The sequence below is a fragment of the Prinia subflava genome, chromosome 31 (assembly GCF_021018805.1).
Source record: "Prinia subflava isolate CZ2003 ecotype Zambia chromosome 31, Cam_Psub_1.2, whole genome shotgun sequence".
NCBI classification, from domain to species: domain Eukaryota; kingdom Metazoa; phylum Chordata; class Aves; order Passeriformes; family Cisticolidae; genus Prinia; species Prinia subflava.
Window position 1 is genome coordinate 251,820 of NC_086277.1, and position 12,511 is coordinate 264,330.

At 59.6% G+C, this 12,511-nt stretch overlaps 3 protein-coding genes across 13 annotated transcripts; all 3 read right to left on the reverse strand.

Annotated features, from left to right (window-relative positions):
* Nucleotides 1-343: 343 nt before the first annotated feature.
* Nucleotides 344-9,905, reverse strand: ATP8B2 (ATPase phospholipid transporting 8B2). Of its 11 annotated transcripts, none has more exons than XM_063420298.1 (27): nt 9,710-9,905; nt 8,919-8,970; nt 8,147-8,260; nt 7,901-7,999; nt 7,682-7,743; nt 7,498-7,570; nt 7,052-7,227; nt 6,819-6,898; nt 6,453-6,611; nt 6,286-6,374; nt 6,016-6,212; nt 5,095-5,303; nt 4,873-4,916; nt 4,632-4,797; nt 4,374-4,562; nt 4,078-4,193; nt 3,763-3,927; nt 3,574-3,685; nt 3,344-3,449; nt 3,085-3,226; nt 2,816-2,999; nt 2,403-2,626; nt 2,052-2,135; nt 1,682-1,927; nt 1,458-1,596; nt 1,241-1,371; nt 344-1,160 (listed from the first exon to the last, which is right to left on the reverse strand). In XM_063420298.1, the coding sequence occupies exons 1-27, from the start codon at nt 9,760-9,762 to the stop codon at nt 873-875; spliced, it is 3,699 nt and encodes a 1,232-aa protein (XP_063276368.1). In that variant the 5' UTR covers nt 9,763-9,905; the 3' UTR covers nt 344-872. The 11 variants fall into 11 exon arrangements, with proteins under 11 accessions (XP_063276368.1, XP_063276370.1, XP_063276374.1 ...); XM_063420300.1 differs by having other exon boundaries at nt 8,912-8,970; nt 9,710-9,866; XM_063420304.1 differs by having other exon boundaries at nt 7,052-7,122; nt 8,912-8,970; nt 9,674-9,866.
* A 291-nt stretch (nt 9,906-10,196) lies between these two features.
* AQP10 (aquaporin 10) lies at nt 10,197-11,235 on the reverse strand. Its single transcript, XM_063420319.1, has 2 exons — nt 10,562-11,235; nt 10,197-10,491 (listed from the first exon to the last, which is right to left on the reverse strand). Exons 1-2 carry the CDS (start codon nt 10,744-10,746, stop codon nt 10,200-10,202), a joined length of 477 nt encoding a protein of 158 aa, XP_063276389.1. The 5' UTR covers nt 10,747-11,235; the 3' UTR covers nt 10,197-10,199.
* Nucleotides 10,776-11,186, reverse strand: LOC134562802 (aquaporin-10-like). The gene is made up of 2 exons (XM_063420320.1): nt 11,057-11,186; nt 10,776-10,969 (listed from the first exon to the last, which is right to left on the reverse strand). Exons 1-2 carry the CDS (start codon nt 11,184-11,186, stop codon nt 10,776-10,778), a joined length of 324 nt encoding a protein of 107 aa, XP_063276390.1.
* Nucleotides 11,236-12,511: the final 1,276 nt, after the last annotated feature.

Consider the following 12,511-nt stretch of genomic DNA (forward strand, 5'->3'; position numbering starts at 1 on the left):
TTAACAAGCTCCTCTTTGGTATCGAGTCCCTGGGACCCCAACCAGCCCAGAGACTCCCTGGGGGTCTCCTACCGCCCACCCACACCCCAGGAGCATTCAGTCCCGCAGGAGCTCAGAGGAGGATGAGGGAGGAAGCAGAAGCCGAGGGTTGCGCAAGACCACGCGTGGGAGTGAATCACGGCAGCCGCCAACACCCAGCCTGCCTGTGGCTCAGAACACTTCCCCTTTCCCATCCAGCACCCGCTGTCCTGGTGAACCCTGAGGCAGGGGGATAAGGAGGGTGACCTTCCTTCCCCCTTCTCCCTGTACCCAGCCCAGAAATAAGTCGCTCTGTAAACTCAGAGGGGTTTTCCTTACTTTTTTTGGCTTTTTGGTTTTTTTTCTTTTGGTTGCTATTTGGGGGAGGGGGCTTTTTTTCCTTTTTTGTTAATATAAAAAAAAGACACGTGGGTGAAGGGCATGGAGAGGCAACATTTGTCCCAGAGCCCTGCACCTCTGGCATGATACATTCATGTGTGATGGGGTGTTTGCACTCAGTGGAATTGAATACTGAGGGAGGAGTGAACCAGAGGGGGCTGATGGTGGTGACATCCATCCATCCATCCATCCATCCATCCATCCATCCATCCATCCATCCATCCATCCATCCGTCCATCAGTCCATCCGTCCACCCACCCACCCACCCTGGGGAGGGAAAGACTATATTTTTTGGCTAGAAGGCGACAGTCCAGACAGATTCCTCCAAACCTCCACTAGCCCCCACATCACCTCTGCTCCTACCACTGGACCCTGCTGCAAGTGGCTTTGCCCTCCCCAGGGGCAGAGGAGGGGAGTCCCCAGCTGCACTGGAGGGGACATGACACCCTCCAGCCTCAGACCCTGAGAGTCTTGTCGGCTGCGCCACTGGGACTGCCAGCACTGCTGCCCTCACAGCCCTTCTTCTTCCACAGGGTCTCAATCCAGCTGGTGCTGGGGCGGGGGGCAAAGCTGGAGAGTGCCAAGGAGCTGAGCCGCATGTTCTTGCCAGACATGATGAGCTCCCCAAAACCCTCCTGATGGGAGAAGGCATAGCCAGAGCGGCGCGAGCCCGCACGCCCCGCGTGCCGCATACCCCGGTGCTGCGTCTTCTGCTTCTTCCGCACCAGCTGGGTGTAGCGCACCTGGGGACACAGGGCCAGGTGGAACCACCTCTCCTCAGGGCGAGGACACTGCGACCACTCCTACAGCCATGCACTCTCACCGTATCCGAGAGCTCTGGTTTCAGGTCCAGCTTAAGGAAACGAAAGGCCACAACGGGCATGATGCAGACCACGGCGGTGAGGGCGATGGTCAGCCAGACCGTGGGCTGGGCCAGCGTGTTCTGTGCATTACCTGGGGGGGAAGAATGAACCTGGTGAGGGCCAGGTGGACACAACACCCTGCTGGGGTGGGGGGCAGAGGGCACCACAGGGACTCACCCACAAAGCGGAACTGGTTAGGGAACAGCCGGAAGAGGCTGTCACTGTGCATGGTGAAGAGGATGGCAAAGTAGGCGGCCAGGCTGCCCCAGATGAAGAAGTGGTTGATGGCTGTCCAGAATCCTGTGTCTAACCCAATCTAGTGGGGATGATGCAGGAGGAGACAGGGCTCAGGAGATGCTGAGGTGCCCCGAGTGTTTGGGGCTGAGTAGCCACAGGCCTACCTGCACACTGACGACAATCACGAGGGAGGTAGCAACAGTGACAGCGAAGGACTGGTAGTCAGCCAGCTGGGCACCATCATCACGGGTGGCATCAGCGAAGACGCCATAGGGGATGAAGAACATGAGAATGGAGGTGTAGATGCCCTGGGCAATGCAGATGAAGAACTCCCGCTTGTTGAAGAGCAGGTTCAGCTGCCCAGGCTCATACAGTTTGGGGTACTCCATGCTCCGCTGCTCTGGCACATCCTGGGGGAATGGGCACAAATGACAAGGACAGCATGATTCAGGAAGCCCTTCTTCCCACTGGGTGGGCATGAAGGGAAGTGGTACAGACTCCTCCCACACTCAGGGACATCTCACCCAGCCATACCTGGTCAAAGACACCCATTGCGAGCACAGGCAGCGATGTGTAGACAATGTTGTACAGAGTGATGAAGTACTGGTCATACACCGTCTGTATGGAATAGAGCACTCAGCAGGGAGAGACCTGCCCGCCCTGTGCCCACAGCTGCAGGGACAGGAGAGCTGTCTCCAGCCTCCAAGGGCTGCCCACCCTGACCACAGACTCCTCACACACTGCATGCTAGATGCAGTGCCTCCTGTGCCTCCTGCCTCAGGATGAGTCCCCGTGGGGAGTCCATGGACCAGAACACGCTCCAGAGCTGAGGAGCCCTGCAGGAAAACCCTCCCCAGCTCTCAGTGAGAAAAGCCACCAACCTACCTGTGCTGAGAAGCCGCAGAAGAAGCCAAACCAGAAGTGGACCATGGTGAAGGCAAAGTTCTTGTAGAAGAAGTAGCAAAGAAACTTGCACATGCGCAGGTAGGACCAGCGGCCATGCACCAGGAGCAGGCGCTGCAGGAACTTGAACTGGGAGAAGGAGTAGTCAGAGGCCAGCACAGCCTGGATGCCTTCCTGCCCACTGATGCCCACCCCAATGTGGGCAGCTGTGGAGGGAAGGAGAGATGGGTGAAGAGAGTGCTGCCAGTAGAACAGGGGATGAGAGCAGCATCCCCAGCACAGGCACTTTGTTCCTGTGGGGCACAGAGGGGTGAGCACAGAGGCTCCCACAGTCCCCAGGATGGTGCAGGGGCTTGGCCTGTCTCTCCTGCAGTCCCCCAGATCCCAGGCCTTACTCTTGATCATGCTGACATCGTTGGCCCCATCCCCAATGGCCAAAGTCACAGCTTTCTTGTACTTCTTCACCAGCTCCACCACCTGGGCTTTCTGAAGGGGTGTGACACGGCAGCAGATAACAGCCTTGCAGGCACACGCTGTCTCCAGGAATTCCACCTCCATGTCTGCCTCAAGTGCATGGGCCTGCAAGGAGAGCAAGGAACAGCTGGGGTCATGGTACACAGCCAGGCACAGGGCCTTGTCCTGCCTGGCACTCACAGGGCCCTACCAAGCTGTGCCCGTTGATGACCAGGGCGTATTCGCCTGCAATGGCTTCCAGCACAGAGGTAAGCTTGGAGGAGAGTTTCTCCTGGTAGGAGAAGCCATTGCACACAGAACGCGATGCATTCATCATCTTCTCCCGGGCTTTCCTGAGGAGAGAGGGGACACAGGGTTCCATCTCAGGGCCCTTCCATATCTCTAGGTCCCCCAGTTGCAGCTGTGCCCCACACTGGTACTGTTCTGTGTCCTCTGCTCCCAAACCTCACCTGAGCTCCTCTCGCACCTCTAGCACGGTGTGGCCTGTGACCACAAACACCTCTGTCATGTCATCTGTCAGCATCTTGCAGGAGTAGCCGATGTTCACAGCTGTTTCTGAGGACAGGAAACCAGGGGCTGAGCAAGAGCCCATTCAGGAAAGAGCAGTAGGGATCCCAGGCAGGTGGAATCCAGCCCACAAACATCCTCATCTCCAGCCAGCACCTCAGCCATGCCTCACCCTGCTTGTCCCCTGTCAGCACCCAGATCTTGATGTTGGCCAGTGTCAGGATGGCAATGGTTTCGGGGACCCCCTGCTGCAGTTTATCCTCGATGGCTGTGGCTCCAAGCAGCTTGGGGACCCAAACAGGAGCAAGGTCAGCAGGGGCTGCCCCCAGCCACCACCAGCCTCAGCCCTCAGCCCACCTACCATCATATCATGCTCCACCTCATCGTAGAGCCGAGCCACGTGATCGTCACGAGCCTCAGGGGTGCTGCCAGCTCGGTGCAGCCGTTCAGACCAGTCCTGGTAGTAGCTCTCTTCCAGGTCTTTGTAGGCAAGCACCAGTGTCCGCAGGCCCTCACCAGCGTACTCCTGCAAGGGTCAGAGCTGGGTGTGCTGGCAGACCCTGATGGTGTCCCCAGAGCCCAGTGATGATCCTGGGACACGGCACAAGCCCAGCTCAGGCTCCTGGGCAGCCCTTCTTTCCTCCCCACCCTGCCTGCAGGACCCTGTCCCACGCACATTGAGGTGGTCGGTGGTGATGCTGGTCAGGTCCTGGTTGATGGGATGCAGCCGCTCCAGCAGGATGGTGTCAGCGCCTTTGCAGTACAGCCGGATCTTGCCCTTGGGGCTGCGGACTGCAGTGAGGAGGGGATAAGTTGCTTGGTCAGGGGTGACTCCCAGCCACCAACCTGACAATGCCTCCTCAGTCACATCTCCATCAGTGTTGGACTGCTCCCCCAACACACCACAATGAGCCCCATGCTGCAGCCCCACATGGCCCTCCCAGCCCCACAGCCCCTGTGCCAGGACCTTACCGATGACGGACATGCGCTTGCGGATGTTGTTGAAGTCCAGGATGGCCAGCAGCTGGTAGGTGATGGCTTGACCCAGCTCATGCACTGTGATGGTCTTGGGCGTGCGGGACCGGAACACAAAGCCAAAGTTCCTGGCAGCTGTGACCAGCGCTCCCTCATCTGGGGACTGTGCCTTGTACAACAACTCCCCTGTGGACAGCACAGGGGTCAGTGACAGTGTCTTGTGACCCACAGGGGTAGCTCCTGCCCCACGTCTACCTTCACTCTTCTCCTCAGACATTACGGTGTGACAGAGCGAGAGCAGGCGGAAGAACTCGTGCACGTGGAGGTCTCCCAGCTTGACGGCTTCCAGTAGGCTGGGGTCCCAAAACTGGAACCGTGGGTCCGCCAGTGGGTTGAAGGAGAAGTCTACTGGCTCTGACCTCTGGCAGGGGCAACGTTGATGTTACCTCCCTATAGCATTTAGCATAGGCAGGTGTCAGACTGAAAGCTCCCTTACCTCTCCCAGCTCTGCCTTGTGACCCAGCATGTCCTGCACTTCACCTGAAAAACAGGGTATGGAGTTAACCATGACAGAGACCCAACACCATGGCAGCTGCTGCTGCCCCATGGTGCTCTTGCTAAGCCCCCTTGTCCCGTGACTGTCCCAAACAGAGGTGGGGACACAGTGTACCCCCACTCTGTGGGCAGCCCCAGCCTGGCTCTGGCATCTGGCGCTTACCATAGCTGTGCCCGTTCACAGAGCATTTGCTGAAGACCATGATATTCTGGGTGAGGGTGCCAGTCTTGTCAGAGAAGATGTACTCCACCTGCCCCAGCTCCTCATTGAGGGTGGTTGTGCGGGCTTCAGCAGGTGTCCGGCGCTTGGCACAGTACATCTTCTTGTCCCAGTTGATGAAGTAGCTGTGCCCAAGCCGGATCACCTCAACACTGCAGAGGGGATGGCTGGGTGTCACTGGGGTAGGGCAGCACACTCTGCTGAGCCAACGACAGGCATACATGTGCCCACCCCAGACCCTCAGTGCCCTGGGCACTCCAGCACCCCAGGTGCCCCCCACTGCTTGCTAGCTCCCACACCCTTCCCGAGGTCTGGCCTGCAACCCATTCCTGCTGACAGCCACCACTAAGCCAGGGCGGGGGACTGAGGCAAGGCACCCAAGGGGCAGCCCGTGGGGCTCCCCAGGCATCTCACGAACCTATGAACCATGAACCCCTCCCCAGCCCCCAGGGCAGACAGCAATGAGCTAGTGGGAGGGGTGGGGGTGACACATTCTTACCTCGGGGCTAAGAGTGACAGAACCCATGCTAGGGAACGAAAAGAGAGAGAAATTAAAAGAGAGAGAGAAGGGGACAGGGTAGGAGCCTGGGAGCTGTATGAGGGTAGAGCAAAATAGCCAGCGTGCAGCCAGGGCAGGGAGAGACAAGCAGCCAGCCAGACAAAGCCAGAGGACCCTGAGGGACCTGTGGGGTCCTCACGTCTTGGGGCATCCCTGAAGGCAGACATGGCATGTCACCAAGAGAGCAGCCCACACCCACCCACAGAACACACCGTTCTGCCTCTGGATCTCCATCTCTGTCTCCCCTCCCCAGATGGCACCCCTAATTTCTCATCCCTGCCCAGCCCCTCTGCCTCCTGCCCTACCTCACATAGAGCGAGATGGGCACCACAGTGTTGAGGATGATGATGTAGGACCAGAAGGAGAGGAAGCCAGAGAAGAAGGCACTGTGCACCCCCTCGTCCCAGGGCAAGTAGATCTGGAAGCAGATGCCCACCTCATGCTCCCAGATGGCATTGCCAATGGCCAGGATCACTCCCATGCACACCAGGAACCCAAAGATCTGGGGACAGGACGGTACATGAGAGCCCTGACTAGACCAGGGCCAGGGCTCCCAGGATCTTCCTTCTGCATACCCAGAGCACCAGTGTGTTCATCAGCCGGTCAATGCTTGTCCGCTTAAATTTGGTTCGGCCGCTGTTCTGCATCAGCTTTGTGTCGGGTCCTGGGGAGCGGGAAGGCATCAGGGGGTGTCTTTCCCTCCCCTCTGTGCAGTGCAGTAGCAGCTGCTGCCTCAGCCCACCTGCAAAGATGACGAGGCCAAAGCACCACTCGGTGTTGCGCAGGACGCAGCCCCGCAGCAGCATGTTCTGGTTGCTCAGGGGGTACTTGTTCTCCTTCCAGTACAGTGTCCCACTAAACTTGTCCAGCTTGTTGTTCGGGGGTTCACAAATCACCTCACCTGGGTGCACAGTATGGCTCTGCTGTGACTTGCCTTCTCCATATGGCCAGCTCCATCCCAGTGCTCCCAGCACCATCCCTGACTCCCCAGAGATCCACTTCGAGCCGCAGAACGACAGTGCCATGTGACTGCTCCTTGTCTACCCAGGGTGATGGAGCAAGGAACCTGGGGGCTGCCTGTGGCAGAGGGTTGGTCACAGGCACTCACCGTCAAAGTGAGCCAGCTGGCTGGTGTCCCCCAGCTCTGCGGTGACAGGGATGGCCTGACGCACCTTCATGTTGGTCTCTCTGCAGGCAGGAAGCCACCACATGTGGGTTAGAGACAGCCTGGCAGGGAGGGCCTTCTCAGGTGCTGCCCAGCAGCTCCTGCCCTGCCTGCAGCCCACTCTCACTCCCAGCTCCTGCTTTCCCTGGCCCCCCAAGGCAAGCAGGGGCACCTACCCATCCAACTCTGCAGTCTCTATGTAGCATAACCCATGGGGTTCGCTGCTGGAGAGGAGGAGGAGGTCAGCCTGCTGGGAGAGACTTGTGAAGGGCTGTGCCAACACTGGGGATCCCTGATGCTTTCTCCAGGGAAGCTCCTGGCCCTTGGATGTCCTTGGAACTCCCTGGAGCATCTGCAAAGGCTGTCCCTAACCCCATGTGTCCTTTGCACCTGAGCCTAGTCATCATTGCTCCAAGTGCCCAGATCCTCAGAGTTCAAAACATGGCTACACCATGGCTCCAACTCCAACCTAAATGCAACTTCTGGGTTGAAAGTCCCTAATGCCCCCATCCTGGGAAGTGATGGAGGGGCACAAAAGCAAAGCAGGAGTGGTACCACACCTTCCCATGGTCCCTGTGTGCCACCCACCCTGCTGGAATCTGTGTCTCAGGGCTGCACTCACCGCCACAAATTGGTTGTTCTCCAACTTGATAATGTCTCCAACACGGACATTCATCCACTGCTCCTGCCGAAGGCTGCAGAGGGACAGCAAAGTGTAGCCAGGCAGCAGCCCTGCCCACTGCCCTGTGCCACAACCCTCAGGGTCCCTGGCTCCCTCTCCACTGCTCTGTGCCCATGACACTCACACTCCACCGATCAGGACCTGAGACTGCCGGTTGTTCACCTGGTTGTCGCTTTTATGGCGGAACTGGGAGCAGGGGGAAGAGACAGCAGTGTCAACCTCTCGGGGATGGGACCCTGCGTTCCCACATCATCTCAAATGCCATGGCCCTGGACACCACAGCCCTGCAGAGCATCCCAACCCCCTGACCCGTGGGGAGAGGGACAGGGGGGGAACCACTCACATAGTCATCGGTGGCATCTTTGACAGCTGTGATGGTTAAGACAAGAACCAAAGGCACGATGGTGGTAAACCAGGAGAGTGAAGAGATCTGAGGAATTAGCTGGGGACAGGGAACAGGAATTACACAGGAACCAGCCAGGCCCAGGCCCATGCTGCCCCTGCTTGAGGGTGCCAAATCTCCCTGCTTCCAAAGTATGGGACTACGCGGAGCCCTGCTGTATGCCCAGGAGGGAAGGACTGCACTCACCTGCAGGATGAGGAGGAAGAGGAAATAGGTGTTGGCCACTTCTTGGAACTGCTCAAAGAGGTTGACAGGCAGGAAGGTGACAATGTTGTACTTGGAGGTCTTGATGCAGTTGCTCTGGGGACGGATGGGGCAAGAAGGGGGTTTACAGGCTGCCGAGGCCCCATAACCCCCCAAGATCAGATCACTCTGGAGGGCAGGGGCTGTGGCTCACCGTGTTCTTTTGGGGGGTCAGGCTTCTGCTCCTGTGCTACCTCTGGCAGCTTCCTTGGGAAGCCAATTCCTCAGTCTCAGTCACCAGCTGGTACCCTGGGACCAGCCTCCTCCAGCAGCAGCACCTGGCCACCACAAGGGTGACCCCAACCCAGACCCCCTTCCCCCCTCCCTGCAGCCAGCTCTGGAGCAGCCAGGGATAACCTCCAACACAGGGGGAGGTCAAGCACTGCCCGCCCCTGGCACTTTCAGAAGCTGACCCATGATCCACACTGGGATGTGGGACCAGGCTGGGATCTGGGCAGAGCCAGAGGGCTTTTGGTCTTGGCCAAGGATGGGAGGCACTGAATCCTCCACACAGAATGCGGCGTGCCCGGCTGGCCCCACAGCTATGTTGGCATTAATGTCATCAGCACCATTTTCTCAGGGACATACATCTATTTTGTAGTCATAACGCCTCCCCTCTCCCCACATTGAGGCATGGGTGATTCAGACCCCAGCCCCACAAACCTGCCTGAGGACCCCCAGGAAGGGGCTCAGCCCCCTCTCACTCACTGCGTACTGGAACTTCTCGTTGTACTCCCGCGCATTGGCTCGCACTCGACGCTCCTCCTCTGCAACACAGCACCCTGTCACTCCCATGCACCCCAACACCCCCTAATGTGCAGCCAGACAGCCCCAAGACCCTAAAACCTGACACCCTAATCTCCTCTCCATCCTGAGAGCCAAGCTAGTTCCAGAATCCTAGAAGGCAGGGAACAGGGAGTCTCTCCAGCTGTGTCATGGGCCCTGTGCACCCCCATGCCAGGACCTGTACCTCTGCACATGCAGAACCCCAGCCTTGCTGAACTGTACCTCCATCCCAAATTCTGCATCCCCAGATCCCCCCAAGCCTGCACTGCCAGATGCCCAGCTTTACTTACCTGTATTCCCAGAGCCCCAGATTCTGCACTCCCCCATCTTATCTGCTCCCCCAGCTCGGCACCCCGAGGTCACCAGAACCTTACATCCCTGCAGCCCCAGATACTGCACCCCCAGATCACAGCTCTGCTCCCTCAGCCCTGCTTCGCTGCATTTCTGGATTCCCAGTCTCGCACCCCAATCCCCCAAAGTCTGCGCCCTCAGCCCCGTTCAGCTGCAGTCCTGTACCCCGATTTCTGCTCTCACCCCGTGCGCACCCCGCACCCACCCGCCCCGCCGGGGTCGCGGACCCGCTGCCACTTCTCGGACATCGCCCGAGGCCCGGCCCCGGCCCCTCCCGCCCCGCCCTGCCCGTTACTGGGGCAACGGCCGCACCGGGGCTCCACCGGGACCTACCCGGGCCTCTCCCGGGCCCACCGCGGCCCCGCTTACCCGGGGCTCGGCGGGCCGCGCACCGCTCCATGTCCCGCGGCCCCGCAGCCCATGGGAAGCGGGCGGGCGGCCGGGCCGGGCCGGGGCCGCTGCCTCTGCCGCCGCCTCAGCTCCCCATGGCCGCGGCGGCGCCGGTCGGCGGCGGAAGTGAGGTGGGGGCGCGGGGAAGCGGCGGAGCGAGGCCGCGGGGGGCGGCCCGAACTGCAGCCCTGGCGGCGTCCCGGCCGGCGGGGCGGCTCCAGGAAGACCCGGGCAGCCGTGGGAGCTCTGTGGGGCCACAGACAGCCCCACGGGTTGTCGGAGGGCAGTGCCGGGGGTCCCGGGGACAGCCCCACATCCCAGTGGTGCAACCCCCACACCAGCAGCACGTGAACCCCAGGCTGGGGTCCCTCTGCAGCCAGGCCTGGCCGGCCTTCCCCTGGGGGCTGGGGGCACGGCCTCCACCATCTCCCCGTACCCCCCTGGCCATAGGACAAGACACCCGGTGCCCTCAGGACTCTTTTAATGGTGTGACACGGACTGTGGGGGAGACTGTCCTGCTGGTGCAGGGTGGTGAGGGATACCCCGCAGGCACTGTCTCCCCAGTGTCCTTCTCCGTGGGCAACATCCTAATGGCTGGGTCGATGGTGGTGTTGACTAGAACGATGGAGCCCTGCTCTGCCGGGGTTCTGCTGTCCTCCTCCGGGTAGTGGAAAGCCACAAAGAGCTGGTACAGGTATGTGCCCACGGCGGCCCCCAGCAGTGGTGCTATCAGTGGCACCCACCACCACCCATTGCCCCTGCTGAGGATGGGACAGGGTGGGCTGGGGATCATCCCTGCCATCCCCACCTCACCCCCTTCCCTCTACCCACCTGAAGACCTCAGGGCCCCAGCCTGCCACATAGGTGAAGAGCCGGGGCCCAAAGTCCCGTGCAGGGTTCAGGGGGCAGCCACAGTTGGCCCCCATGGAGGACTCAATGGAGAGCACCAAGAGAGCCACAACCACTGGTTCCAGGCCCTTGGGGACAGCCTTGTTGCGGGCATCCATGATACCCATGACACCCACTATCAGCACCCCTGTGCCAATCACCTGCAAGGACAACGCAGCAGCTCAGCACCATGGGGACTGAGGAGGCTGGGGGAGCTGACAGTGGCACCCACCTGGTCCAAGAAGCCATTGGCGATGGACACGTAGTCAGCCGGGTAAGTGGCAAAGATGGAGGCAGTTTCTCGGGGGCCAGAGACAGTAAGGGTCCCGTTGCTGTAGTGCCAGATGGCATCTTGGGACAGAGGCCCAGCATGTCCATAAGCCTGGCCACCCCAGACATCACCACGAGCTTCTCTAGCCCAATGCTGCTCCCCCATACCATAGTAGAGGATGTAAACAGCTCCAGCAGATATGAAAGATCCCAAGGTCTGCACAACCACAAAGATAGGAAACTTCCACCAGGGAAACTGCTCTATCAGGCACATGGCAAAGGAAAACGCTGGGTTCATGTGGGCTCCTGCAATGGAGGAGGGAGAAGGATTGGGAGTGGAGGGTCCTGAGGGACTCAAAGCCAGAGGATAGCAAGAGTTGGGACCCCTTCCTCTGTCTCACCAGAGATTCCCCCTGCTGTGTAGATGCCCACCATGACAGCCAGGGCGCCTCCCAGGTAGCTGGTGAGGAGGTTCCCCTTCATCTCAAAGCTGGTGATCTTCTGTGCAGAGCTGCTCAGGGTGATGATCTAGGGAAGAGGAATGTAGCCCCACCTTCCCACTGCTGATACTGAGGGCAACAAGGCAAGGGCTATGCTGCTGCTGTCTCCCTGGTTTTGCTCCCTAATTCTTGGACATCCCAGACAGGGACTGGCAGGGAGGTGGTTAACTGCCCTCACTTGTGGTTTTGATGGCAAAGCAACCAAATTATAAGCAATTAAGTAAACAGCTTTCTGTGGGGAGGTGTTGGGGAAGAGATGCCACAACATAGCCCCAGGGACACCATTTGCCATCATGGGATGCAGCTCTAATGCTAAGGACAGCTCCATAGGCCCCTTTGTCTGCTCTGAGGCTGGAGATATCAAGGGACACACTGCCCAGCACCACACCCTGATTGCACCGGAGCCATAGCACAGGGTGGAACTATGCTGTGGGAACAGGGTTCAAGTGGGAGGACAGGTGGTGCTGAGTTGCACTTTTGAGTGCAGTGCAGCCTGAAACCCCTCCAACCCCGTGGGGCAAGCAGCAGAGCCCTGGGACCCCTGGCGCCTGCCAGGAGCCCACGGCTACCATCAGCCCTGTCCTACCATGAGGCAGCCCCAGCCCAGCCCACCTGCCTGCCCTCCTTACAATGAGCATGAAGGTGGCCAGCAGCTCAGCCAGGCACTCTCGCAGCAGCTGATTCCGGATGCGGAGCAGACCCCGGGCCCTCGCCAAGAAAGAAGCGGTGCCCATAGTGCCGAGCAGGCAGGAGCAGCAGCGGCAGCTGTCAGAGTGGCAGAGATGTCTCATTGGCAGCAGGTTTTATGAGCCCCAGAGCCAGGTGAGTGATAATGTGCAGACTTTAAACCAATCATGGCTGCACCAAGGCAGGCACCTGATGGGGACCAGAGTCCTGTGTGGGGCCAGGGACACCTTGTGACGATGCTGCACCCCAGTAGGGCCAGGCCAGGTGGTAGCACCCTGATCCCTGAGTGGCTGTGGGGAGCCAAGACCTCACTCAGGTGAGCACAAGTATTTGCTGGCCAAGAACCCCCTTTATCCCTGTCACATCCCCACCCAAGCCACAGGTGCAGTCAACACTAATAAAGAGGCCCTAGAAAGGCCTCTGGGCTGGGCCAGGC

Coding starts and splice junctions, on each gene's coding strand:
- ATP8B2 (XM_063420297.1), bottom strand. CDS start 9,740: ATGGAGCGGTGCGCGGCCCGCCGAGCCCCGGGTAAGCGGGGCCGCGGT. Junction 7,228..7,497: donor AGAACAACCAATTTGTGGCG/GTGAGTGCAGCC, acceptor CAGCCTTTGCAG/ATGCTCCAGGGAGTTCCAAG. Junction 6,899..7,051: donor GAGACTGCAGAGTTGGATGG/GTAGGTGCCCCT, acceptor TCCTGCCTGCAG/AGAGACCAACATGAAGGTGC.
- AQP10 (XM_063420319.1), bottom strand. CDS start 10,746: ATGGGTATCATGGATGCCCGCAACAAGGCTGTCCCCAAGGGCCTGGAA. Junction 10,492..10,561: donor TGGGGCCCTGAGGTCTTCAG/GTGGGTAGAGGG, acceptor TCCCATCCTCAG/CAGGGGCAATGGGTGGTGGT.
- LOC134562802 (XM_063420320.1), bottom strand. CDS start 11,186: ATGAACCCAGCGTTTTCCTTTGCCATGTGCCTGATAGAGCAGTTTCCC. Junction 10,970..11,056: donor TGTTTACATCCTCTACTATG/GTATGGGGGAGC, acceptor CTCTGTCCCAAG/ATGCCATCTGGCACTACAGC.